Source organism: Dryobates pubescens, chromosome Z, assembly GCF_014839835.1.
Source record: "Dryobates pubescens isolate bDryPub1 chromosome Z, bDryPub1.pri, whole genome shotgun sequence".
Classification (NCBI taxonomy): domain Eukaryota; kingdom Metazoa; phylum Chordata; class Aves; order Piciformes; family Picidae; genus Dryobates; species Dryobates pubescens.
This window is the reverse complement of record NC_071657.1, coordinates 28,490,125-28,517,610: the sequence shown is the minus strand read 5'-3', so window position 1 is coordinate 28,517,610 and position 27,486 is coordinate 28,490,125. Positions and strand designations below refer to the sequence as shown.

At 43.8% G+C, this 27,486-nt stretch overlaps 1 protein-coding gene across 2 annotated transcripts in view; it reads right to left on the bottom strand.

The window, feature by feature from the left end:
• Positions 1-23,315: 23,315 nt before the first annotated feature.
• DAPK1 (death associated protein kinase 1) overlaps positions 23,316-27,486 on the bottom strand; it is a 109,836-nt gene continuing 105,665 nt past the window's right edge. For both annotated transcript variants that reach the window (XM_054177974.1, XM_054177975.1), the window contains 2 exons: positions 26,616-26,804; positions 23,316-25,702 (listed from right to left, as the gene is read on the bottom strand). In XM_054177974.1, the coding sequence (XP_054033949.1) occupies positions 24,470-25,702; positions 26,616-26,804 (1,422 nt within the window). In that variant the 3' untranslated portion in view covers positions 23,316-24,469. The remainder of the gene's footprint in view (positions 25,703-26,615; positions 26,805-27,486) is intronic.

The window sequence follows — 27,486 nt, the reverse complement described above, 5'->3', positions numbered from 1 at the left end:
GTGAAGCAGAAATGGCAAAATCCATCTGAGACTAGCAGGTAACTTCCTTCTGTGTTTGGCTATATTTAAAAAACATGTATGAAACACTGTCAGTTGCCCAATATTAAAGTCTTGAGCTGCCTGGTTTATTAGATCAACTTCTAAAGAACTATCAAATAATGGCTGGTAGGTACAGATTTTCTTTAGAAATAGCTTAGAAAATTCAGTCTGAGATAAGTGTCTGACTTTCTATGTCTTGTTTGGCTGTGTGTTTTGTTGTTGTTGTTCTTTTTCTCTGTGTGTGTTTTTTGTTTTGTTTGCGTGTGTGTGTGTTTTTTTGTTTTGTTTTACAGGAATTGATATGCAGATTTCCAGATGATACCAGAATGGCTAGTATGGATATGTCTGTATGTTTTAGCATTGGCCATTATGTGCCCTTTTCACCTGGACTCAGGGACAAAGTTGTGCCTTGTAGATGTACAACCAGGTACAAAACTGGTGCCACCAAGGTTGTTTGTTCCTCCTGTTCCAACATCAGCGAGGTGGAAGTCCACTTCTTCAGCTCTGGGCCCCTCTCCTGCCGGTGGTCTTTCTCTTAGCCTTTCCTCATGTGACAAAGGTTGGATGACTCCCCACATGTAATGAAAATGAAGACAAAGGACAGACCTGGCAGAAGCAACTGATTGTTGGCTTAAGCAGCATGCATAGGATTTCTTAACATTTCCCCTGGCTTTTTGTCTTCCACCCATTAGGCCAGTTTTTTATAGCACTCTTTTATATCTCAGCTTCTTCAAACCAAAAGAAAAAAGACCAAACCCAAGCTTTTCTTATCTCTTACCTCCACCTTTTATCAGCTAGACCATTCACTTAGTAAAATTTGGTTTGGCTGAGTGTCAGACTTTATCACTACACTTGAAGAGACGCAAAGGGCAGCCCCCACCCTAGATACTGTGTTAATGTACATTGTTTGGTTTTTACTAGGTCTTGATTGGAGATAAACAGAAGTAAATAAAAAAAGAGATAATAAAATAACACATTGTAATGTTATCATTACTAAATGTAATACTTTGCATTGATTGAATGCCTTCTTCTTCCTTGAACACTAACTAACAATATTTTCTGATTAAGTCCTAAGAGGGAGTGAGGGATCAATCCTGAAAATAATTTGGGACTGATGTCCCTACAAAATCTCCACACAGCTGGCAGGACACTTTCCTATTTATTTTCCTAGCTAAAGCTCAGCTACAGAGACAAGTATCTTGGGTTGTCAAGTGCATATGTGTCATGGTAGGGTTACTTAAACTTTAAGGGCAAAGGAATTTTCCTTATAAAATCTTAGTATGTTCTTTGAAGAGGCTCAGAACCATTTGTTTCATGCAAAACACTGGAAAGTCTTAAAGAATTATAGACTCACAGAATCACAGGGGCCAGAACGTTAGGAGTCAGATGGGACCTTGAAAGATCACCTACTCCAAAGCCCCTGCCAGAGCAGGATCACCTGTACCAGATCACACAGGAATGCATCCAGATGACTGTTGACTATCTCCAGAGAGGGAGATTATAATTAATCAGCTCAGATGAAATTCTACATCTTGAATTGACTACAGGCTTGGAGGAGAAAACAACTAACTGGAAATATCATGGCCCAATGAGGTATTGTCTGAGTTGTTGTTGTTCTATTCAAGCGGAGGAATTGAGGGTCATGCTAGTTATTTGTTCTCACATACTACTGTAACAGTACACCCATAGAGACCCAATTGCAGTGTGCAGTGTTTTTTTCTGGTAAGACTGCAGATAGTGGGGCTGTGGATGGCTCTTTATGAATGCTAAGTGGATGAGGTACATCATAATTGATCACTAATATCCTTATGTCTCTGGACAACCTTTGGTTATGCAGTCGTAACTGTGTACCTGTGTAATTCACCTGCCTGCTGCCTGTTATTTTTCCCCTGCGCTTTCATTTTGTTCCTCCCTCACACTGGTTCTGGAAACACACAAGGTTACTACACATTTCTCAAACAGCTTTTTGAAGTTAATAACCCCAGTGTTTTTCTTACTAAACTGCTGATTGTGCCATGACACAGGGGCTTCTTATAAACAAGGAGTGGAAATGGAAATTCAGCATAGCAAGTTTTTTTTTCAGTTTTCCTGTTTTGAAAAGAAAACAGTTTTGTGTGAATCATGGTGAAGTGCACAGCACCGTATCCTGCATACTTACATCAACATAGCTTGAAGAACAGCAGTAAGATTTTTACTAGGTAGGCAACACAGAATAATCGGTGCCCTGCTGCCTTATTCAGACCAGCAGAGCTTTCTGAAGTTCCACCCCCACCCCCCAAGAATATGAGACCTAGGACACAATGTCATCCATGTGTTCTTTCCCTCCTCCTTTGTTTTTTGACCACATTGGCCATTGCAATTCATATGTGAAAGTAAGAAGTCTCCAACTTGCCTGGAAAACAGCACTTCAGTAGGAGAGAAGAAAACCAAACCAGAAGCTCCAGGGCAGGAAGGCCAGGCAGACCACATCTACCACAAAATAGCACTTGGCAGCTGCTAATGCGCCCTTAACTATGTACAGATTATCTGTGGCACAGCTCTCTCTTTCTCCATGGGGGTGGGAAGAGGTACAGAGAAGAAAGGAGAAACAGGAGACAGAAGAGAGATATCGCAATAGTGAGAATTGATTGGTTCTGCACTCCCACCACTTTTTTTTTGCCATCCATATTGCCCTGCTCTCACCCTAGCTGTTTCTCTCATTTACTTGCAGGAGATCCTCCAGCTATCACTGTGTCACTATTGAAGACAGGTTCCTCAAACAATAAATTGTACCTACAAAGAGCAAGAGTGAGGACATTCCTTCCTGCATTTTCTTTGCATGAAGTGTTGAAGCAAAAGTGCAGTGCAGCATCCTTGTCTAGGAAGATCAAGCTTTTGCACTGCAAACAGGCAGACTGCAAACCAAGATGGAGACAGAGGCAGGGTGAATTTTGCTTTTCTGTATGACTGATTTTGATTATGTGAGGTCTTCTGAGGTGAGTAAAATCACTGTACAGATGGAGCATCATGCATCTGAATGTACGATGTGGCAAGGTTCATCTCATCAGTAGCTGAAACCAGCAATGATAACAAACAATAATTTTTATAACCAAACATTTAGAAAAATGGACTGAAAGGGTCAGTGCCAAAGCACAACATACTGCATGAGGAATCTGTTATTTAATATTAATTAAAAAAATAGAACACTTTCATGTTTCTGTAGACGCCACTTTCACAACACGGGGTAGGACCCTTTGGCCATCCCAGCTCTGAAAACAGTGAAAAAGCATGGCCTGTTATGCTATACACAGAGTTGGTTTCATGTCATTCTATGAATTCGCTCTCATGAGTAAACTACACATACATGTTAAAATGTTGTCAAGCCCAAGCTCTGAATACCTAAGATGTCTGCAATTAGAGAAGGACAAGAAACTCGCATATTACGCTTTTTTTACAGCGCTGGACACAGGGGGAATCTTTCCCAAAGGCCTGTGTAACAACAGAGATTTCAGCACAGGCTCATATACAAAAAGTTATCTATCTAAAATGACAGAGGTAAGTTGATATTTCACAGGAACTCTCGGTGCTTGCTATCTATACGAAGGTTATCTATCCCTGGTTAATTCTGTATTCTGTATTCTGTATCTAAGAATGACAGAAGTATTTCACAGAAAGTCTCAGTTCCTGTTTGATCCTCCCCTCTTCTTTTCGGCAAGAGAGCTGCTAGGGATCGGCACCGGGGCTGGCGTGCTCGAGCTGAGAGGCAGTTTCCTTGTGGGGCTTTTCGGGGTGGGAGGACGTTGGCAGACAGCGAGGACAGGCAGGGTCATCTTCTGGCGTGCCTGCTCGAGAGCGTGACACCAGCCGCGGGAAATTTAAAGGCGGCAGAGCCGAGCCGCGCGACGCCAGTTGGCAAGAGAGCCTTCTGGCCCGGCTGCAGCCAGCGGCACGTGCCGCAGCACCTCTTCACCAGAGGGAGGGAGGTGCTGAGTCTCGCGGGCTCCTTCCTGAGTTGTTCTGCAGTTGGTCAGTGGCCAGGGACAGGGATGGTGGTAACTTACCACAAAGCTGCTCCCAAAAGATCTGTGTCGACCCAGACTGAGGTCGAACTTAAGCAAGCAGGTGCCCAGGCAACTGGGTGCAGAGAGTGCTGGAGCCTGGCACCTGAAATGAAGGGCAGTGAAGATAACACCTGCATTAGGTGTGAGCAGCTCGATTATCTGCTTAGTCCAGTGGCTGAACTGAAGGAAGAAGTTGCTAGGCTTAGGACTGTAAGGGAATGTGGAAGGGAGTTGGATTTGAGGAACCAGGTTCTGCTGGCTCCCCTAGCAGAGGGAGGTGACCCAAGAAGCAGCAGGAAATGGATACAGGTCCCTGTCAGGAGAGGCAAAGTAAAACCCTCATGGCTCCCCTCACCTTCCCAGCTGCCCTCACGAAATAAATATGGGGCACTGGAAGTTGAGGGTGAGGTGAATGAGAAGAGAGAAGAGACACCATCTGAGGTGTTGCCTAAAGCCAAACAGCCTGCCCCCTGCAGGGAAGTCTGCTGCCTCCCTGGAGACTGGGTCAGAGATGTTAGCAAAAGGCTGCCTAGTCTGGTACTGTCCTCTGATTACTCTCCCTTGATAGTTATGCAGGTAGGGAGCAATGACGCTGAAACCAGAGGTCCAAAGGCAATCAAAAAGGTCTTCAAGGCTCTGGGAAAGTTGGTTGAGGGGTCAGGGGCACAGGTAATTTTTTCATCAATACCCTTAGTTGCAGGAAGAAATACTGAGAGGAACAGGACAGCAGGTGTAGTTAACCAGTGGCTCAGAGGCTGGTGCCACCAACAGAATTTTGGTTTCTTTGATCTTGCGGAACTATCTATGGCACCAGGTCAGCCAGCAACAGATGGAGTACATCTGTCCCAGAGGGGGAGAAAGATCCTAGCACATGAGAACAGCCTATCCCACAGAGGGAAAAGGCTTCTAGGAAGGGAGTTGGCAGGTCTCATTGACAGGGCTTTAAACTAGATTTGAAGGGGGAAGGGGCTGGAACCAGTCCCCCCAGACAGGAGTCTGAGGGTGGTAAGCTGGAGCCAGGGGTGAAACCAGCAGCCCAGCTGAAGTGCAGGTACACTAATGCATGCAGCATGGGTAACAAACAAGAGGAGCTGGAAGCCTTGTTGCAGCAGGAAAGTTGTGATGTAGTTGCCATCACAGAAACGTGGTGAGACAACTCACATGTCTGGAGCACTGTAATCAATGGCTACAGGCTCTTCAGGAGAGACAGGTGAGGGAGAAGGGGTGGAGGGCTGGCCCTGTACATCAGGGAGGCTCTAGACACCATAGAACTAGAGATTAAGGATGATCAAGTTGAGTTCTTGTGGGTGAGAATTAGAGGGGAGGCCAACAAGGCTGACATCCTGGTTGGAGTCTGTTATAGACCACCCAACCAGGATGAAGAGGTTGATGAATTATTCTATAGGCAGCTAGAGGCGGTCTCAAGATCACCAGACCTTGTTCTTATGGCCGACTTTAACCTGCCTGATCTGCTGGGAACTCAACACAGCAGGGAGGAGGCAGTCTAGAAGGTTCTTAGAGTATATGGAGGATAGCTTCTTATCCCAGCTGCTGTGTGAGCCTACCAGGGGTAAGGCTTTGCTTGACCTTCTTTTACCAATAGAGAAGGGCTGGTGGGAGGTGTGGTGGTTGGAGGCTGTCTGGGGTCCAGTGACCATGAGATGATTGAGTTTTCAATATGCAGTCAAGGAAGAGGGGCAACAACAAAACCTCCACTCTGGACTTCTGGGGGTGGACTTCAGGTTACTTAAGGAACAAATTCAGAAGATACCTTGGGAAACAGCCCTTAAAAACCAAGGGGTCCAGGAGAGCTGGACCTACTTCAAGGAAGAACTCTTGAAGGCTCAGGATCAGGCTGTGCCAATGCGCCGGAAGATGAGCCGCCGGGGCAGACGGCCAGCCTGGAAGGGTGATGAGCTTCTGAATGAATTAAGGGATAAAAAGAGTGTGTATCATCTTTGGAAGGAAGGAGAGGTAACCCATGAAATGTTTAAGGATGTTTCTAGGTCATGTAGGAAAAAAATTAGAGCGGCAAAAGCCCATTTAGAGCTTAGGCTGGCCTCTGCTGTGAAGGACAACAAAAAATCCTTCCACAAATATATTAATGGCAAGAGGAGAGGCAAGGACAACCTCCACTCCTTGGTGGACATGGAGGGGAATATTGTAACAAAAGATGAGGAAAAGGCAGAGGTACTTAACACCTTCTTTGCCTCAATTTTTGATAGCAGCATAGGTTGTCTTCCAGACAACTGGCCTTCTGAGCTGGCAGATGGAGTCAGGGAGCAGGAGAGTTCCCCTGTGATCCAGGAGGAAGTAGTTTGAGACTTGCTCAGCTGCTTGGATCCCCACAGGTCCATGGGACCAGATGGGATCCATCCTAGGGTGCTGAGAGAGCGGGAAGATGAGCTGGCCAAGCCACTCTCCATCATTTTGCACCAGTCCTGGCTCACCAGAGAGGTCCCAGATGATTGGAAGCTGGCCAGTGTGATGCCCATCCACAAGAAAGGCTGGAAGGACAAGCCAGGGAATTCCAGACCTGTCAGCCTGAGCTCAGTGCTGGGCAAGTCTATGGAACAGGCCATCTTGAGTGCAATCACACAGCGCTTCCAGGATGGCCAAGGGATCAGGCCCAGCCAGCATGGATTTAGGAAGGGCAGGTCCTGCCTGACCAACCTGATTTCCTTCTATGATCAAGTGACCTGCCTGGTGGATGTGGGGCAGGCTGTGGATGTAGTCTACCTGGACTTCAGCAAGGCCTTTGACACTGTCCCCCACAGCAAACTCCCGGCCAAGCTGTCAGCTCATGGCTTGGACAGCAGCACTCTGTGCTGGGTTAGGGACTGGCTGGAGGGCTGAGCCCAGAGAGTGGTGGTGAATGGTGCCACATCCAGCTGGCGGCCAGTCACCAGTGGTGTGCCCCAGGGCTCAGTGCTGGGTCCCATCCCGTTCAATATCTTTATTGATGATCTGGATGAGGGGACTGAATCCATCATCAGTAAGTTTGCAGATGACACCAAGCTGGGGGCAGGAGTTGATCTGTTAGAGGGTAGAGAGGCTCTGCAGAGGGACCTTGACAGGCTGGATAGATGGGCAGAGTCCAACGGCATGAGATTTAACACATCTAAGTGCTGGGTGCTACAGGATGGGGTCAGAGTGGCTGGAGAGCAGCTAAACAGAAAGGGACCTGGGGATACTGATTGACAGCTGGCTGAACATAAGCCAGCAGTGTGCCTAGGTGGCCAAGAAGGTCAATGGTATCCTGGCCTGTATCAGGAACAGTGTGGCCAGCAGGAGCAGGGAAGTCATTGTGCCCTGTACACTGCACTGGTTAGGCCACACCTTGAGTCCTGTGTCCAGTTCTGGGCCCCTCAGTTTAGGAAAGATGTTGAGTTGCTGGAACATGTCCAGAGAAGGGCAACAAAGCTGGTGAGGGGTCTCGAGCACAAGCCCTATGAGGAGAGGCTGAGGGAGCTGAGGTTGCTTAGCCTGGAGAAGAGGAGGCTCAGGGGAGACCTTATTGGTGTCTACCTGAAGGGAGGTTGTAGCCAGCTAGGGTTGGTCTCTTCTCCCAAGCAACCGCCAACAGAACAAGAGGACACAGTCTCAAGCTGTGCCAGGGGAGGTTTAGGCTGGATGTTAGGAAGAAATTCATCACAGAAAGAGTGATTTGCCATTGGAATGGGCTGCCCAGGGAGGTGGTGGAGTCACCATCACTGGAAGTGAGACTGGATGAGGCACTTGGTGCCGTGGTTTAGTTGATTAGATGTGTTGGGAGATGGGTTGGACTTGATGATCTCAAAGGTCTTTCCCAACCTAGTTAATTCTATCCTATTCTATTCTAAGGTCCATCCACCCCCTCCTGTATTCCAGCCAACCATAATAAGGGGAGTTCTCTCAACCATAATAAGGGGACAACTCTGTTGTCTTGTTAAACTCAGTAATTATTTTTAAAGAATTTTCTGCTCATCAGCTCCAAGGGTGTTCTACTTATCATCTGCCTCTCACATTAGTTCCCATCACCTGTTTGTTAACAATGCTCAGGTTCTTATAAATCTGCTGAACATACTTGTTCAACATTTCTCCTCTGAATTGCCCTGGTGCAGAAGGGTCCATAGTTCCTACTACATGAGGCGTTCCACGCAGGATTTCAAATGGGCTCAACCATTCCTTTGTCCTTTGCTTAGTTTGACTTTGCAACAGGGCAATTGGTAATTCTTGTGGCCAAGGAAGGTTTGCTTCTTGTCCAATTTTTTTCCCTTTCTGATTTTTGATTAAATGTTTCATTTCCTTCACTTGCCCACTTGAATGTGGATTATAGGGGGTGTGGAGTTGCAATTCAATCCGTAAGATTTTACTTACTTCTTGTACCACCTTATCTACAAAATGAGGTCCCCTGTCTGAGGAAATAGCAGCAGGTACCCCAAAACAAGGTATTCTCTCTTGTAACACTGTTTTAGTAACCTCCTGTGCTTTGTTTGTGTGACAGGGAAATGCTTCTGGCCAACCAGAAAAGTTGTCAGTGAGTACCAACGGGTACCTGGATCCCCCCCTTTCCTGGCAGCTAAGTAAAATAGACTTGCCATTGTTGTCCTGGATAATTTCCTCTGCTAATCTGTCCCAACCTAACTCCTCTCGTTACCTTGGAGTTAGCCTTAAGACACACCTCACATTGTTGGGTTACCTGTTCTACTGTGGTGTATAACCAATTTTCCATACAGGGCTTCTGTTCCCCAATGAGTCTTTGCATGTTCCATCTGAACAAAAGCCCAGAGAAGGTTAGTAGGTATGATTAACTTCCCATCTGGTGTCCTGGCCCATTCCTTTCCTATCCTAATCCCTAAGAGGTCTTTGATTAATTTCTGATCCTCTGTGCCATACTCAGGGTCTGGCTCTTTTTGCTCAATTGACAGTTTACCATCTGGGATCAAAACAAACTCTGCCACCTTCCTCTCCTCCCTGGGCACCCTTTGAGCTGTTTCGTCTGCCAGCTGATTGCCTCTCTCTTGGCCAGTATTCCCTCTTTGGGGTGCTTTGCAGTGCATCGTGGCTACCTTGCTTGGCTCTTGCACTGCTGCCAGCAGCCTCAGTATTTCTTCTGCATGTTTAATACCCTTTTCTTGAGATGACAACAGTCCTCTTTCTTTCCAGATGGCTCCATGAGCATGTACCACCCCAAAGGCATACTTGGAGTCAGTCCATATGTTTGCACATTTCCCTTGGGAAAGCTCAAGGGCTCTTGTTAGTGCTATTATCTCTGCCTTTTGAGCAGAGGTGTTACTTGGTAGGGCTTCTGCCTCGATTACCTCTTCTCCTGTAGTTACAGCATACCCAGCTTTTCTTTCTCCCTGGATCACAAAACTGCTTCCATTGGTGTAACAGTTGTTGACTGCCTTTTCCAGGGATCCTTCCTTCAGGTCAGGTCCTCTGGAGTAAGTAGCCTCAATTGTTTCCAAACAATTATGGATAACTGGTTCTCCATTACCTCCCTGAGGGAAAGAGGCTGGATTGACAACATCAGTAACTTTTATTTCTACATCATCCTGTTCTACTAGGATGGCTTGGGATTTGAGAAATCATTGTGGAGACAACCAGCGTCCCCCATTGGCTTCTAGACCAGCAGAGACAGTATGTGATACCAGGACTGTGATCTTCTGTCCCATTGTGAATTTGCAAGACTCTTGAATGTTAATTGCAACTGCTGCCACAGCCCTCAGGCATCCTGGCCATCCCTTGCTTACCTCATCCCGTTGTTTAGAGAGGTATGTCACCACTCTTCGGTAGGGTCCTAAGGTTTGTGCTAGGACTCTGGGTGCTATCTCTTGGCTTTCATGGGAATACAATAAAAAGGGTTTAGTGACATCAGGTAGGCCTAGTGCTGGTGCCCTCATCAATTCCTTCTTTAAGGTATGGAAAGCTTGTTCAGCTTCTCCACTCCATTGCAAGTCCTTATCTACCTCTTTCAATAATTCATAGAGGGGTTTAACAAACAGGCCACAAATGGCATGACCCTCCACCCCCTCCTGTATTCCAGCCAGCCATAATAAGGGGATTTCTTAATCACTTTTGTCATTTCATTAAATTGGGTATCTCTTTATCAACTCTGTTGTCTTGTTAAACTCAGTAATGATTTTTAAAGAATTTTCTGCTCATCAGCTCCAAGGGTTTTCTACTTATCATCTGCATCAGTGGGGTGGCAGAATTAATTCTTTTTTGTTCAGAGCACAGCTAGGACTTTTCCCCCCCAGTTGTGATGCAGTGCCTCAATTATTTTTTTCCCCCCCATCACAGCAGCACTAAATTTCATGAAAACTGGAAACCAAAAAATAATTATAGGGAAGACACATGCAGTCTTGCTGAAGAAAGTGTATTTTGAAGAGTGTGTAATTTAGAATGGTGGAGGACTGAATGGAGAGTAATCTGAGATTTTTGTTGTGCAAACATCTAACTTTAGCAGCTTTGTAAAAGTTGTGCAAGGAAATTGTGTGCTATGGAGTCCAAGTGGAACAGGTGAGAAGAAATTTCCTCCTTGTCTCCAAGCTGTTTTGAAGCTCATGCAGTAGTTTCTGTAGATGGTACCCCCTGCAATGCATAGTGTAAGGATCATTAGTGTTTTGTTCCGGCTTACACAAGTGTTACAATTTCATGGCTACATACATCTGGTACCCACAGAGTTCAGACTGAGGACTTGAATATGGAGGATTGGTGTGGATGGTGTTCTTGTGTTTCATGATAGAGGGGTGCCTTTCATTCTCTTCCAGATCTTCCAGGTTTTCTTCCTTCAGAGGCTATTTGCACTCAGATGTGTGCGGGAGAAAGCTGAGCATTTTCTTCAGGCAGAGCTGATGAAGCAATGCCAGTCACAGATGAGATTAGCAGGCACTCACATTACTTGTAGATGGAAACTGCCAGTGTGAAGGCAAAAGACCAAAGCTCCTGTTTTATACTTGTCTTTGACCTTACTTCATGTTTTCTGGTCCTACAACCTGTGTAGAATTGTTGGGGTTTTGTCACTTAAAAAACCTGATTTCTTCTGACCTTTCTCACATTGGAATGAATGTTTTCGGTGTGTTTGTTTTCTTTTCTTTTCTTTTACTTCTTTTTTGTTTGTTTGGTTGGTTGATTTGGGGTGGGGTTTTTGTCCCCCTTCATTCACCAAAAAATAAAAAGCCCCCCCGCCATGCTGTCAACATCCCTGCAAACACTTGCTTTCCTATTTTTCAAGCTGTTTCCCCTGCAGAAAAGTTATCTAACTATCTGACCTAGAAGGCACCTAAAGGACAGTGTGAGGCAGAAAGTGTTGAGGACAGCCTCTTCTATCAGGCCTTTCAGGATGGAGCCTGAGCAGAGTGGTATAAATTCATATATACCAACATGGGAGGATGTGAAGCCCAGAATGTGGGACAAAGAAAACCATTATGCCTTCCCTTTGAAAGATGAAACAACTCCCAGACTCTTTTTGCTGCTCAAAAGTAGCATGTGCCTAGTACATTCCCATCCAGACAAGCATTTACAGAGATGTTTATGCTGAGTGGAAGCCCTGCCAGCTTGGTAACTTCAAACACATGTGTAAGCACATGACTTACTTGGCTAGCAGCTAGAGCAATTAAACAAGTCTTGCCAGTAGCTTGGGTCAACTTAGTCTTTTTCATATTAAATAGGTCACAACATTGTTTTTTTAATTTGTGCTCTTGTTTACCAGTTTCTTGCCCGGTATGACAGATAGCCTGAAGACACAACGTTGCAAAGTGGCTGTGAGAATGCCCTCTGTACCTCAACAGAAGCCCCAGCACAGATGAGAGGAGGTGAGAGGAGGTGAGAGGGTCAGGGTATGTTGTGCTTCGTGTTTGGTGATTGCGCAATACTTTGTCCCCAGGCAGACTTCAGCCAGTGCAGCCGTGCATCCCAGTGGCCCCTTGCACCAGACACCTCTCCTTGTTTTACCAGCATGTGTGGCATTACAGGCTGTGCGGGAAATCTGATGGGATTGGTATGTGGTTGTGTTGCAAAAAACCCCAATTGAGTTTATCTTACAGAATGGTCAGATGAGAGACCCCTCACCTCCTTTCACAGGTGAATTGAACAGATTTTGCCTCCAGGGGTGACAGGGGACCAGACTAGACAATCTCTGTCACCTCCCAATAGCAACTGTGCTGACAGGAGTCGAGGAAGGATTGTAAAACGGCCAAAGAAAGGAGGAATGTTGCAATGTCCATTTTGAAATCAACCTGTTTGTGACACACAGTGACTGTGGCAATAATTATGGCGTGATTCATACTTCAGCGCTGCACCTCCAGTTTTAGTCTGGATTACATTTTGGACAGAAGCAGCAGCAAATACTGTTCTAACATTTGAGAGTGAGAAAGCAAGCATCAAGGGTGCTCTTGGCTCTGGAACTGCTTTAACTTAGAGCAGGGCTTGTGTGAGAGTTGGCATCTTTCTACTGCAGGGTGCAGCTTGCTTGTAATTGACTCAGAACAAACAGGGGTTCCCACAGCTGCATATGCCTCTGTATTCACTTGCAGTCTCTCTTCTGTTTTATTTGGTAATTGCATTTACAAGGACCTCTTAGCTGGCATATATCATAGTACATTGGAGCTCTTTCAGGATGCCCTCAGAAAGTTCCATACATCGCTTCCCGCTCTCCTTGATGACAAGTCTGAACTTTCTTATCTGTGTCTACGCTTGATTGCCAGCAACAGCGTCTCCCTCTGTGTTTGTAAGCTCCAAACACCTACTGGCAGCTTCTTTACAGAGGGGCACACACGTGATTCTCTCAGTTCTACTGATAAGCAAGCTGCTACAGCTAGGAGGAGGTCAGAGATGGTCACTGCTTTCTTTGCCTGGCTGTCAATGCTGTTGGAAGGCAGCTTCAGTATCTGCTTTTAGAAACTCACCAAATTTCAGTGGGCACCTATGGGAACTGTAACTGGGAACACTGGAAAAACAGCTCTTCTGGAGGAATCAAAAAGTCCAGCTCTTGTTTCATTACAGAAACAGAGCACATAGGCTTCAGAACACAGAACTGAACTGCCACTCCTGCCCCAGGACTACTGTTAAATAGCTAGTTAGTGGAAATATCTGGCTTACTGCCTATCCAACCAGGAGAAAATGGGATCAGGGGAGGAAATGTCCACAGACTGTTTCTTGTAAGAAGATACTTGCTTTGAAAATCTTCAACATATGGACTTCTTGGTTCAGTTGTTAGGGCAATTCAGTGTTTTTTTTTTTTCCTATCTGTCCCAAAGCCTGGAAGAACTGCTTCTAGTGTAAAATCTCCTTGATGGTGTTTTGCCCTTCTAACTTGTTTTTAACTTGAAGGAACTTTTTTCCCTTTAAATTTCCATGTGAGAAAAGGAAGTTGATTTTCTAAGCTAATCAGACACTAGCCAGTGTACTTTTTTTTGGTGTTTGTTTGTTTTGTTTTGAACCACTTGAAAGGTAAAAGTTGTACTGCTGCACTTTGGAAGTGAGTGTGCTAAAGCAAGTGTTAACCACACCTGAAGAAATGACAGATCTCTTGCCTGTCCTAAATGTCAGTTTTTCCCCACAGCACAGCCCAGTCCCTCCTAGTTATTTATATTGATGACTCCTTATATTTGCTTTATATATGAAGATGACAATTATTCACAGATTCCTAAGGCCCTGTTAAGTTAATGGAGGATTCCATGCCTAGTAAATAAAAGACAAAACCTACAGGTAAATGCTTTCTATATTCCATTTTATTACATGCAGAGACTATTCAGAGACAGAGAGACTCTGGACGTTACACAAAGGGCTATCTTTTTCCATTTACATGCAACATGAACTTCCCAATCTGCAAGTCTTCCCCATCAGCTAGACCCAATGCTGACAAGACTAGGGAGAGTCAGGAGGAGGCTGCATGACGGATATGTCTGCAGCTGATGCTGTTACATGTGAACTATCCTCTTGCCTAAAAGCAGGGTCAAGAGGAGAGATGCTGTAACTTCTTCAGTGCTAAAATGTAGACTGCTCAGAGAAAATCTCACCCTAATCTATGGCTATTATTTAGCTGGTACCCAGCTTTAACACCTGGGAAACCCACCATCGAATAGCAATACACTGATTATTGGTTACATCTGATCTGGCATGGAGACTGAGTTGTCCTCTGCTCTGAGTTTTGGGGTGGTGTCTTCCTGGGAAGGTTGGTTCTGGAATGTACCCCATGCAGATGACCAGGGCTGTGTCCCAGTCACAGCAAGGCATTTCCTGCTGCTTTCAGGGTAAGGAATGAACAGATTAAATGAACACAAAACCACGATCACAAGAGCATCCTGTAAATTAATCAGGATTTGTAAAAATACTAGGGAGAATGCTTTCTGATTCATTTACATTATCAGCATGGTCTGTTGTTTTCTTAATGTTTTCCCAGTCAGTGTGATCTAGACTCAGACTCCAGACCACCAGTAATATTTAGTGTGCAAGAATGGGAAGATCAAGCCTTGCTTTGTATCAGTACTTCAATTTTTAATTCAGTTTTGTCATGATATTGGGTTAAGAAGCAGAATTCACAGCAGCTGCTGCATATGTGTAAAATCTCTCTCCTTCTAATGTTTGTTTTGCTGTAGCATGAAGCCCTATTGAACTAAGGTGGTATGTCTCAGATCTGCATGTCTATGACACTGCTGTAGGACCATAGCACCAGCTCTAAAGAATTTAGCAAAAGCAATGGCCATATGATGGCATGGAACTCCTGCAGCATTGAGACTTCATCCATCTTTAGAAGCATTCTCTGTGCTAAGCCTTAGCTCAGCCGTTACAGGTAGGGCAGTAGTATTATCTGCTTGTGCATCTCAGAGGGCTGAGTCATGGATGGACTCTGCAATTTCAGCAATGCCACAAGAATCCCGTGGCACAGGCACAGAAAATTCCCTTTTCCTTGCTTGAGTACTAACCTTTCCTCCATCACCAGATGGACCAGAATTATTCCTTGAGAAGGAAAGGGCTAGAATGTCACCATTCATAACAGGAGTAAAACAAATTGCAGTTTTTAAGTGCTTCAGGGATGGCTGTGAGTCAGGAGACCTCAGTCACACAGTGGTGCATTTGCCACACTGTTCTCTCCTCCACAGCGGAGCGGATGTAATTTGTGCTCAGGGCTGGCTTTCCTGGTTGAACATCTCTCAGCCTGTAGGCTCTACCACCTCACATTCACCAGAGTTTCTGGATTTGGGACAGTTGCTGGTTCCCTAGAAGGGGGATAGAGGATTGGTTTAGATTACAGAGTCTTTTAAGTGTCTTTTCTGCTATGGTCCACTAATACACTGACGGAGTTTTACCTGACATTTTGGAAATGCTTTCAACTCAAACAAATACTGATGTCAAACCTTTGCGCGGTTTGAAACCATTTATGGGTGTGGTGTATCCATCAGCTCAGGCCGGTTGGAACCAGCATTACTGCTGAAAAAAAAAAAGGCGTCCGGGCCCTTCCCTCTCCTGTTCCTTCTCTAATGTGTGGCAGCAAGCTCATCCGGCTGCAGACAAAGCCTTCAAAACAAAGTGATAGCTTCCTGATGACTGAGCGATCTGAACTGGCTGAGCATACCAGGTAAAAGTGCAAGCCCAAAAGACTGCAAAGCAAGGGCTGATGAATGAAGACAGGACTTCTTTCCCTTTCAGTGCAACAGAGTTTTGGATTCGTTTAAATGAGAAGATGGACTGTAAAATCTTATGCTGTTGAGACTAGAGTGCTGATCTGAGATACAGCAGAATTTGGTTGAAGTCTCTTCTGTGTCAGGCTAAGCAGGGATTCAGACCAGCCACCATCAAATTCACATACCCTTACAAATAAAAATTCTCTGTTTGTCTTTCTCCACTGTTGTGAAAATATTCTGGACACAAGGAAGAAGTGAAAAGGAAGAAGCACAGAGTTTGCTGTGACAGAGTATCTAACCCACATCAGCTGTCCTGAGTGTAGTTCCAAACACATGCACCCTACATGTACAAACTGTCCTGCAAATAAGATGTCAGCCTTGGACAGATTTGCTGATGAGTTGTCAGCAGTCTCCTGACAAAAATATATGGAGTAAGACTTTGAACTGTGGCTACTGGCCAGAAGAACACCTGCTCCTCTCTCTGTGCCCCAAACACGTAGTTACATTAGCTGCTGCACACTCTGTTTTATTTACTATTTTCCACAAACCTCTCCCGTGATGCTTTTCCAGGAGCTGAACACATAAAGCTGAACACAGTGCTTACTAAGCTGGCAGAATAGAACTCTCTCTTGCAGCCATTTAAAGTGGGGTCTGCCAGAACTGCATGTACAGGGCTCTCCAGGAACACATACCGGAACATGGTTTGGCTGTAGATAGAGTGGTTTATCTTATTTCCCAGGTGCCTTGTTTACCAGTGCCATGGATGAACCAGGGCCTCCCTCTCTCAAGGCCTTGGCTGCATCACAGTAATGCAGAGGATTTGTCACTGCCTTTTGCTGCTATTTAAAACTGTCTCTGCTCCCCACAGAAAACAAAGGTGAATGCGATCAATAGGCTTGCTAGTCTGCTATTCCAACACTTAATGATTCATTTCCCTCTCCCCTAAATGTTTTATGTACGCTGTTCCTTGGAGCTGGTGATTTCAGATAGACTTCATGTAGCAGAGGTTACGAGGAGCATATCTGGCTTCCCAGATTTGAAACTGTCCCTGGAATTTGGTGCCTCAATAGTTAGAAGGACTACAGCTTTTTGTGATCTAGCAAAGCTGAGGAGCTTGTAAAATTGGTTCCCTGTGCAAGAACACCAACCTTTTTTGATCCTAGACTCTAATTTCAGTCCTTGGCATCTGAACACTGCACCTTTGGTCAACAACTAGTACATAACATCCCCAACCATTTGGCAAGGTCAAGAAGCCACTGATTTCACACATTTCCTTATTTTTCACATTCCCATTTTACTTTCATCCCCAGCCCCCTCTCATATAATTAACAGAAATAGCCAGAGATGACAGAGAACATTGAACAGATGGTTTACATGGTAGTCCTCATCTCTGCATGAGGGAGTACACAACAGCCCCTTGATCTACTGCAGAGATGCAGCTCCTGCATCTCTGCCTATCAGGAGTAAGATGGTGCCATTCCTAGCTAAAGATGGGAACTGTGAGGAGACAATGAACTTGGCTCTACAGCTATGGTTGCAAGTAATTTTTACTCTAACATGATGTGGACAACATCTCTCGTCAACAGTTGGACTGATTCAAACTCTAACAAGAGGAAGGACATCCTCACAATTAAGCATGTGTCAGATGAAAACTAAGTGGAAGAGGTAGTTTAATAACCTAGCACCACACCCTTCCTGATGGCCACAGAGCATGTCAAGGAATTGCTGTTGTTGGCAGTACAAATGGAGGCCTTGTCTGAATTACAGAAACTTGCACCTACACAGTATGTCTCCAGCTGGGATTTGCAGCTGTTGGGAAGTACCCTATGGTCCATAGCATAGAGTCTTTTGCTGGAGAAAGATGGGAAACATTTCTCCCAAGCAGAGAAGTCAGACTCTTTCTTGGTGTGACATGGTTCATTGGAAATATTGTCCAAGAGCACTATTTTCCAGGCTTGAAAAAGACAGATTACTTGACTTGGAAGTTGCAGAAAGAGAATAAAACCAACTTTTTGTTGCAGCTGAAATGACCTTACTTGCACCTGAACTTACAGCCTCTTAAAATCATCACTAGCACTGTTTGAACACTTTACTTTTTTGAGGCTTTCCTCAGCTGAATAAACACATGGAGTCATGGGCAGATAAGAGGTGTAAGGAAGAGAAATGTAGGCCCCCCAGGTAGGACTGAGGCCAGGACTGCAGTTCAGTTCCTTGAAGCTACAGATAGAAACCCTGGCTTCAGCTTATGTGAAATGTGGCTCTGGGCCTGGTGGATATTAAGACTAGCGGCCTAAGTGGTCCTTGCAGATCTGATCATCTGTAGAAGCTTCTCACCTACTGTGTATGCACAGATCTACAGAACTCTAAATACCTGTTAGGGAGGGTTGTCTTCATTCATTTCTGCTTACTGTGCAGAGGCATACGTAAGTCATGGACACAGCTGTGGTAGTCACTGTGTAGCTGCTATGCATAACAAAGGAGGCGTGTCTCCAGATTGATAGTGGCTTAAAGGAGATTCTTTTATCAGGTTTCAAAGCTACTTCTTCTAATTACAAAAATAATTTGAATATTACTTCACTTGTCAGCCAAAGTGACAGCGGGCAGCAGCCTCTGTTAATAGCTCATGCAAGTAGAAAATTGCTGCTACAGGTTATGTTTCTCTGTTGGGGAAAATGTTGAGATTTCATAGAAACCACATCCTAAAATCCATGTGGACAAGAAATGGAGATGATAAATACTTGCTGAAAACGAGTAGTTTCCTGTACTTTTATGGAAATCGCCTTCGCTTCTGGGAGTGAAAGAGTGGAGGAGTGGATAAGTGGAGTCCACAGAACGAGGCTGGAACGTTCCCCCCGCTGCAGTTGTGTGTGGCTTTAACAGGAATACACATGAATGTCAAACTTCAGTGTAGTGACATCAATTTATATTTACGAGGACTGTTCCTGAGCTGACTGGTGGAATGTGAAAGATGCTTCAAGTCAATCACACCATAAGGAAAAAAATAACACAGTGGCCTCTTTATTCAAAGGATGTGATATTTTTCTGTTTCCAGCTGATGCTGTAGACAGGAATTTCAAAGAAACCATGTCTATAGTGCACATCTGAATCATGATGGAATCGGGAACATGGTTGGACTGTCACCAGAGAAAGCCCTGGGACCACCCTGTTTATCTGGCCAATGATAGCAGCCAGCACATCCACTCACTTTGACCTGTGATGTTCCTCTGCACAGCACTTGACTCATCTGGTGCTGCAGATGGCATTTCACATGAGCTGCAGTAAGCAATTTAGGGCAGAAAGGCAAGCCTGGTAAGGGAATTGTGAAACTACTGCACCAGCAGAGAAAGCTGGGATGTTTAAATGACCGAATATCTTTACTGAAGAACACAAAAAACAAGATGGAATTTCTCCCTGACACCTAGGCTTTTCTTTGTTGGCTATGGGAGTTCCTATAGAGCTTTCCTAGCCTTGATTGTATTAAGTAGGATAACTGTACAGTGCTGAGTCACAGCTGGGGAAGTGGCTCCTCCCAAAACACTTGTTGACCTTCTGCTGAAGTACATTTCCCGTTAAATAAAAACACTGGGCCTTGTAGTATGAATGCCAAGTGGAGAGGTCATGTGGTAGTTTTGTGTTCATTCTTTACAGCTGTCTGTACACCCAAACTGACACCAGGAGGCTATTTTCCTCAGAAGGCAACAACAACCCCTTTGCCAAACACTTCTCAGCCAGGTGGTATTACCTGGCATAAACTGGTCTGGAAATCCTTATTTTCCCAGCAGTGCTTCTAGGCTCTGGGCCTTGATTCAGTTCTTGAAGCACACATGGAAACTGTGTTAATCCAACAGTTTAAGCATTAACACTGCTCTTTTCAGAAGCTACATAAGCAGATGGATGCTGCAGGTCATTGCCGTCAGCTTCTTCTGAAACCTTTTTCTGGCACCTGACTGCCAGGTCTAACAGCTGCAAGAGATATTTCCTTCTGGCTGTGAGCAGCCAAGGAAATTTAGCTCATCCTATCTCATGCTAATTTGGTTACAGTGATTCATCCCTTTCCACAATTTCCAGGATAATTGTTACAACATTCTCCAGCTGCTAACACAATCCCCAAGGGTTTGTAGAATATTTTGATTCAGTGCTCTAGTTATGAAGGACAGTAGTTTAACTCTTAATGTATAACCAAATGAAAGCATCGAATCTTATCAAAGCCTGTAATGGGTGGAAATGCCTCCAAAATAATCTCTTTCCTGCTTCTTCTGCAGACACATACCTTAGGAAGGTAGGACCTGCTTCTGTCCTTCGACTTACCTGGATCTGTCACCAGCTCTCATGTGCACTCATGCACTGCCTTCAGTACAAAATTCATTATCTGTACCCTTTGTTTTCCACAGCAGTAGTTGATTGTATTCAGCAGAATAATTTTTCCCCTCACATTTGCAACCAGTAGGAACAACAAAACCAAAAACAAACAAAAAAAAAAAAAAAGAAAAAAGGGAAAAGGATACCAGTGTCAACAAGTTGCAGTGCTTTGCAGGTAAATACAGTAATAGCAGGATGTGCTGATGTTATCCCTGTTTTCCCAGCAGATGACCCTTCTCTGCTTTATACATTTTGGCTTGTAAGCAGTCCTGTTAAGGGGGTGCAGGTGGAATGGTTAATGTCTATGGGCAAATAGTCTGTAATGATCAAAGTATGGCTAGGCTAAACCAGAGGATTTTGCAATGCAATGAGAAGCTCACAAAGTGAGGCACAGTTACTCAGTCATACACACATGATTTTTTAGCAACATCATCAATCTAACTCCCCTGATGCAAAATCCCTCCTCTCTCTCCTATGTTTCCCTGACAACAGTTTTGAAAAGCACAACTTTGTCCTCCGTTCCCTGTCCTCCACATACTGGAGTCTCACTCACACATGCAGATTCCACCACGTTTGCCTGGCAACCCCTCCACCCCAAGCTCAGCTACTGAAGTGTAGAAGCTTCCTGACTATACTTACAAGACATAAGGCCCAAAGCTTCTTGTGGTCAGTTACACTCAGGTGTGACAGTGCCCAAGTCCATAGGGAATATGCCTCATGGAGCTACACTGTTTGGATCCTGTGCAGATATATGACTCTGCATATTCCTGAACATGAACACAGAACCACTAAGAAATTCCTCACCTATTGCAGCAGGTGTTATGGTTTTTCAGCAGGAAGTATGGCCCAGGTCATTAACATCCGTTTGCCACCAAACCCAGGTGAGTAAGATGCAGCATGCCTAAGCATTAAGTTCTGTTTAAGACTCCTTATCACCTTGCACAGGATTCTTTCTAGTCTTCCTATCTACCTAGGACATGTGAGTCCATATTAGTTTAGCAGGTGTCCTAGGCTTAGTGAAAGCAGGACTCTCAGCTTAGGCAAGACAGTCCAGGTTTGCCCTATCTCACGGAAGAGCTGTAATTTTTGAGATGCATCCAACTGACTTAGCAACATGGCTGCATTCTGAAGAATGATTTTTAAATATATGTGTTTTTTTAACTTGGACTTCACCCAGGGTAGTCTGGCTGCTGCAAAACCATTAGGCCCATTTGGTTAATGCAAACATGAAACAGATCCAACAAGCTCCTCATCTGGCTTTGAGGCAGCATTAGCTGCTGGCTCCACTCTTCCTGTAAAGCTTGTTATGATAAATGGTGTAGCACACAGAGAAATACCATCAGTGCTCCTCTACATACAGCTCACCTGACTCTTGGAGATCCAAAAGACTTCTACCTGCAAAGCCTGAGTCTGTAACCTTTTTGGAAACTAAGTACCCCAGGCACTGTGAAAAGCTGATTTTCTTCCTTCTACCTGTCCATTACCTTGCCTTTGAAGTCAAAGACTGAAAAGATATGGGAGTGAATCTCTGGTCCTGTTTAAAGTTTTTTGTCATCTGCTGGTCTGAATTTAACAAATTAAAATTCAAAGAGACATGCATTTTAGTAATGTACATAGTGCTTTCAGGCCATCTTCAAAGAAGATACAGCATTGCTCCATCTTCTCTGCCCTAGAGGTTTCAGCCAACAGCACACTTCATTTACTCTGTTGGAGTTACAAATTGTGCATTACTCCTCTACTTCACTGCCAGTGCTGCAACACAGCATCTTTGGAATACAAAGGTTGAAAAGAATTAACAGGTAACGTCTTCTTGGAATGGAAAACACAGCCAGCACAGGTTTAGGACCTGGAATTGGCTCCAGCCAGCTCTGGCAGGTTCACCATTGCCCTCCAGAGACCTGACCTGCTTTGGCTCCTTTCTAACCCTGATGGCTCTGACAATTTCTCTAGATACTTGGGAGTTGCTAAACCTCTGTAGTTTCATAATTCTTACTCAATCATATGAATCACGAGGATCCTAAAACCTGTGACTGTTTGCAGTTTACATCCTCTTAAGGCAAGAAGAAACTTATATATCCACCGTCACCCAAGGTCAGATCTGCACGCTATTCTTGTCCCACTCTCAAAATCATTTGCATGTAGCTGCTGGACTTTTGCAGGTTTTGAAACTTACCAGTCAAGTCCGTATCAAAACTCCCACAGGAAGACAAATAAGTAAAGCCCAATACAAACAGCAATAGGAAGCAACTTCCTATCCTATGCACACTGCTACATGCCAGGGAGAAAAGACTTTTACTGGATAAATGGTTTGCACCAAAATGCTTCCTTTTTCTGCTGAAAATGTCTTCAGAATTTGAGTCCAGATATCAGTAACACCCATTTCTAGATTGCAAGATCATCAGTAATGCATCTTGGCCCTGAGAAACTGTGTTGCAATTTTGAGAGTTTGTCTGTTTTATGGATTTTGAACCTTGGGGCTAATCTGCTTTATTCTCAAAATGTTTTTTCAGAACCTCATCTCTGAAGCCACAAAGAAGTGCAAATAAGAGAGTGTCCTGATGGTTGTAACAAGCTTCATTTATTTCACTGGCAGGAGCTGAGATTAGTGTGTTCCTTGCACAAGCTGTACATAACTTACACTTATGGCTAAATTTTGTTGATCTTGTGAAGATTTGCATTTTTGGAGTGAATCAGGCAGGATCAGTGCATTTTCTAGGAACTGTGGGATAAAGCTCTGCTCCTAGTTGTATTCATGGGAGAAAACAGGCAATCAGTATTAGTGAAGCAACTGCAGGGGTGCCCACTTTTACTACTTCGCTAAACTTTTTTGGGCAGAATTGTCATTTTAGGACATTTTTTTCCAGTGGCACATGATTTATAGGAAAGCCATCCAAAGCTGCATAAAGACTGTGACTCACTTTCCTGAACCTATTACCACGAAAATTGTAAATGACGCAATAGGCTGTGAACTACCATTCTTAGATTCATCACAGTATCCGCTAAGTAATACACACTCCCAGGGCTGCATTTTACAGCACACGGAAGGAGAAAAGTCAGGAACATCCCTCTGCTGCAGAGAGACCACTGCTGCAGTAAACAAATAAATAGAGATTCCTCTGGCACACTGAGAAATCCCTGCAGAGTGATACAGGAGACTCCCAGAGCTTCAGAAGACAGGCACTGCCTCTCCAGGATTGTGATGGAAAGGAGGAAAAAAGCGTCGGTCCCTTTCAGCTACAGAATATGAACAACAAGGATGCAACAAGCAACAGTTTTATTTGTAAAAAAATCCTTTAAAATTTTACTACATTGTAAGATTAAGGAAAAAAATAGTATTAATATATGTACATACAATATATATAAACACACATCGCACCATGAAAATTACATGCTTTTTAGAACATAACAAGGGTCATATTCCCTCATATCAATGTCAAAATTATCACTGCAAGAAACCTTGCTTCCTTTTTTTTGTATGTTTTGTTTATCCCCATCAAAGTTTTCAAGTACAGGAAGTAAGTAATGCAGGATCTAATAGTAGAAAACCTTTGTTATACACAAATTACAACCGACAGCTATACAATATTATTCTGCAGTATCCAACATTTGTGTTTTTTGAACTCTATAATGATATGAACACTTACCTGAGGTGCATGGAGTAATGAAGCATGATAATTGGCAAGTTCAAGAGATCTTCACATTATGATTTGCCTGTAATTGAAGTTGATTAGCTATCACATTTCTATATCTGTAGTACTGGCACAAGAATGCTCTGCGTGAGTCATCACCAATGTCTTAGAAGTGCAGGAAAAATTAAAAGGCAAGCACCACTTGCAGTAAGCATGCAGACAATTTAAGTGAAACAGAGGTAGCGTGTTCTTGTAACTCCAGCAGGGTCATCCAAATCAACTGTACCCTCCCTTCTGCAAAAGGCACTCTCTTTTTCAGCTATAAACAATGTGATTTAAATTCAGTCAGACTGACCACAAATGGTGGATTTCTCTCCATACAAATATAAAAAAAAACGTTAAGCAGAGGACATGATGAAAAGAAGTAAAACAGGTGTAAGAAATACACATTTCGGGTAATATGTGCTATTCTTCTCCCCCTACCTTTTGTGGGGAGAATTGTAGTATTTTATAAAACAGCTGCAGTATGTAATCCAAAAGTTAAGACTTTCCAGTGAAAATGGCAGTATTAAGCAGCAGAACCACCAGAAGTACACCAGCCTTTTTAATAGATAAAAGAGTAACCATTCACAGTTAGAAGTAGGAAATTTATGCACAAAAAAGGTGGTGCTGGAGAAGGATAAAGATCCTTTCATGTAAAACCTCCTAAATTTAAATGCACAGACAGTCTTGTAGTGTAGCATTTATCCTTTCTGCAGTTTGAAAAGATGTCCATGCAAAACACCTGTTCTTACCGTGACACTACAGAGCTAATTGAGTTGTAAGAGGTGCCACTGTTGCAACTTGAAGCATAAGCTTCTTGACCATTAGCATCTAAATTTATTTTGAATACAGAAGATGCCTTCAGTAAAAAGTCTGCTGCATCTCTGCGACCTAATTCCCTCAGCTTATACATCAAAATACCTACAGTGCTCTCAGGAGCAGTACTCCACTCCTGCAGAAGGGCATGAACTGGGCTTGAGGGGAAGTCATTTTGTGTTCCATTATTTGTATTGTACTTTGCAACAAGATCAGGGAGGCCCAGGTTCATGGCCAGCAGACACCAATCTTTGCCCATAGGATCAGGTGGATCCAAAAGTCGACTTAGTTTTCTCCTGATAAGTAGATTCAGATCAGAAACATGAATATCCATTCCTAGGCTTCCCTGGGAGTAGACATCAAGACATCCAAAACACAATATACTGCTAAAGCTCTCTTTATATCCCCCCATAGTGTTAGTCAGTGATGTCTCCTTCTGACTCTGTGCACGGAAAAAGTCTCTAGGCTGGTACACCATTATTGGCTCATGATGTTCCCTCAGCTGCTGAGGACTAAGGTAGTATTTCCCCGTCAGAAGGCCCGGTAAGGTTGTGGCCATTAAGTTATCAATGGTGCTGCATACAGAATCCAGAAGTAAACAGCACTTGATCTTCTCTGTTTCCAGTCCCCTAACTTGAACCTCTATACCCTGACCATGGTTAACCAGCAGCACTAAAAGCTCAGCTCCACGATTTGTAATCTTTGATCCATTTACCCACAGACGTATATCAGCATCTCCCTCTGAGCTCTGCTGGTGAACCCACCTGCAGAGATTCACCTGAACTTTATGAAAAATTCCACAAGGAAATGGAGTAAGATGTTCCACAGGAACGATTCTAACACCACCATAAATCATCACCTCATCCTCCTCATCTGTCCAAGACCTGTGGAGACTGTCAGTCTTTATGAGAGCAGGAATATCTACCATTGCTCCACTGCTAAGATCCCTTGCACAAATATCCATGGCATCCAAAATCTGTATCAGTTCTTCCACATCACTGTCTGTCACCAGACGCTGGATGTCCTCTATGGTGTACCGACCTCGATAGTGGTGGAGGGCTTTTGGGTTCTCCACTGAGAGAATTTTTCCAAGGACATTTGAACAGAGCCAGCGAGGATCCAGAAGCACAACATCCTGGACAGTTTCACTTTGCATAATGTTAATCTGTTTATAAATATGAAAGGTACTATTTAGATCTTGTGAAGTACAACTTCATATCCCATGTTCTCTCCCTCCTAACTCACTGTCTCAGTGATTTAATTAACACTGCTGACAGAAGTAAAACAAACAATGCATTTTAATTTCTTGCAAGTATTCCGAACAAAGAACAGATCTTGTGATTTTCACTAGTAACAAAGGCAGTGGTGCCCAGCAGCTATAAAGCCCAGCCACACCCTGCAAAGGTGTTACCCTGCAATTCAGTTTCTGTTGGAAACACTCTTATACACACTGAACACTACCTCATTTAAGATACCATCATACTTACCCTTTCTGGCTATTTTATATTCTTGCAACTATAGCAATAAACTGTTAATTCTTCCTGTCTTAAAGAAATATTGTTGGATGAAATAGGAGCCACAAGACAGCAGTAACAAAAATAATTATTAACCAGTCTCTGCTTCTTACAGTATCTCAAGAGGGAGGAGAAAAAAACCCTATGGATATTTCACAGAATCACTATGGTTGGAAAAGACCTTTCAAAGCCATCCAGTCCAACCATTATCTACCAGGGGCATTATTATACCATATCCTTGAACAGCAGATCTAGATAGATTCTGAAGAAATCCAGGGATGGTAATTCAACCACTCCCCAGGGCAGCTTGTTTCAGTCCTTGATAACCCTTTCAGTATAATAGTCTCTGCTAATGTCTAAGCTAAACCTCCCCCATACCATTTCCTCTTGTCCTATTAGCTGTGACTTGTGAGAGGATACCAACTCTCCCTCAGGTGGTTGTAGGGAGCAATAAGGTCTCACTTCAGCCTCTTTTTCTCCAGACTACTTAAGTCTTCTTAAGCAGTATTCCACCCAAGCAGTACCTTGCTAATAAAGAGATGCAATTCCGATAAAACCACTTACTTCTCCTATGCTGTGCAACTGCTGTGCAATATGCCGTAGCTCATCTTCACTTGCTAGGGGATTAAGCTGCTCCTGTACATCATACACAAACTGCTGCAAGGACATCAGCTGGTTGGGTCCATTCATTTTTCTCCATGAAGGCAGTGTGTAGATTATTTTTTCACACAGATAAGTCATAGGTGGGCAAGTCTTACAAAAGCAAAGAAAACATCCATTTAGAATTCTGCTGTGCTGAGAATAAGAGGTGGGGTTTTTTTTTTGTTTGTTTGTTTTTAACAAGGTCTAATGAGTCTATGATGCATATTCACATCTAAAGAACTCCCCTTGTGATGGACCTTTAATCTTCTATCTGGCATTCACTTGCTGTAAATCTGCCTTTTCTTAACAAAGTGAATTCCAGCAACAACTTTGACACCGAGATGAGCAAACTTTCCAAATATCAGCGATTACAAACATAATTCTGATGTATAGAACAAAGTTTACATAGTCCTGCCTTGTCAAATGGGCTGACCAGCTGAAATAGTGACTTCAAAATGTATCAATTGCCATTGTGTAACTCAAAGTTAATCTTTATTTCAGAAACTGTCAATATTTAAGTTAAATTTGCACTCATCAGTATCTCACAAGACCAATTCACTTCAACAGGTGAGACAGCAGGCTACCACATAAGAAGTGAAGATGGTAGTTTCATCTGTTGGTTCTCTTGGACATCACTGATGCCTTCATCGTACAGTCTCAAGCTACAGAACACCTTTCTGATGTCAGTCAGCGTTGTCAGTGTTTCAAGCTATTGACCATTGCCAAAATAAAGCTTTGTCAGAGAAGAAAAGCTTAGTAAATCAAGAGACCATACGGAGTGCAAAACAGGCTG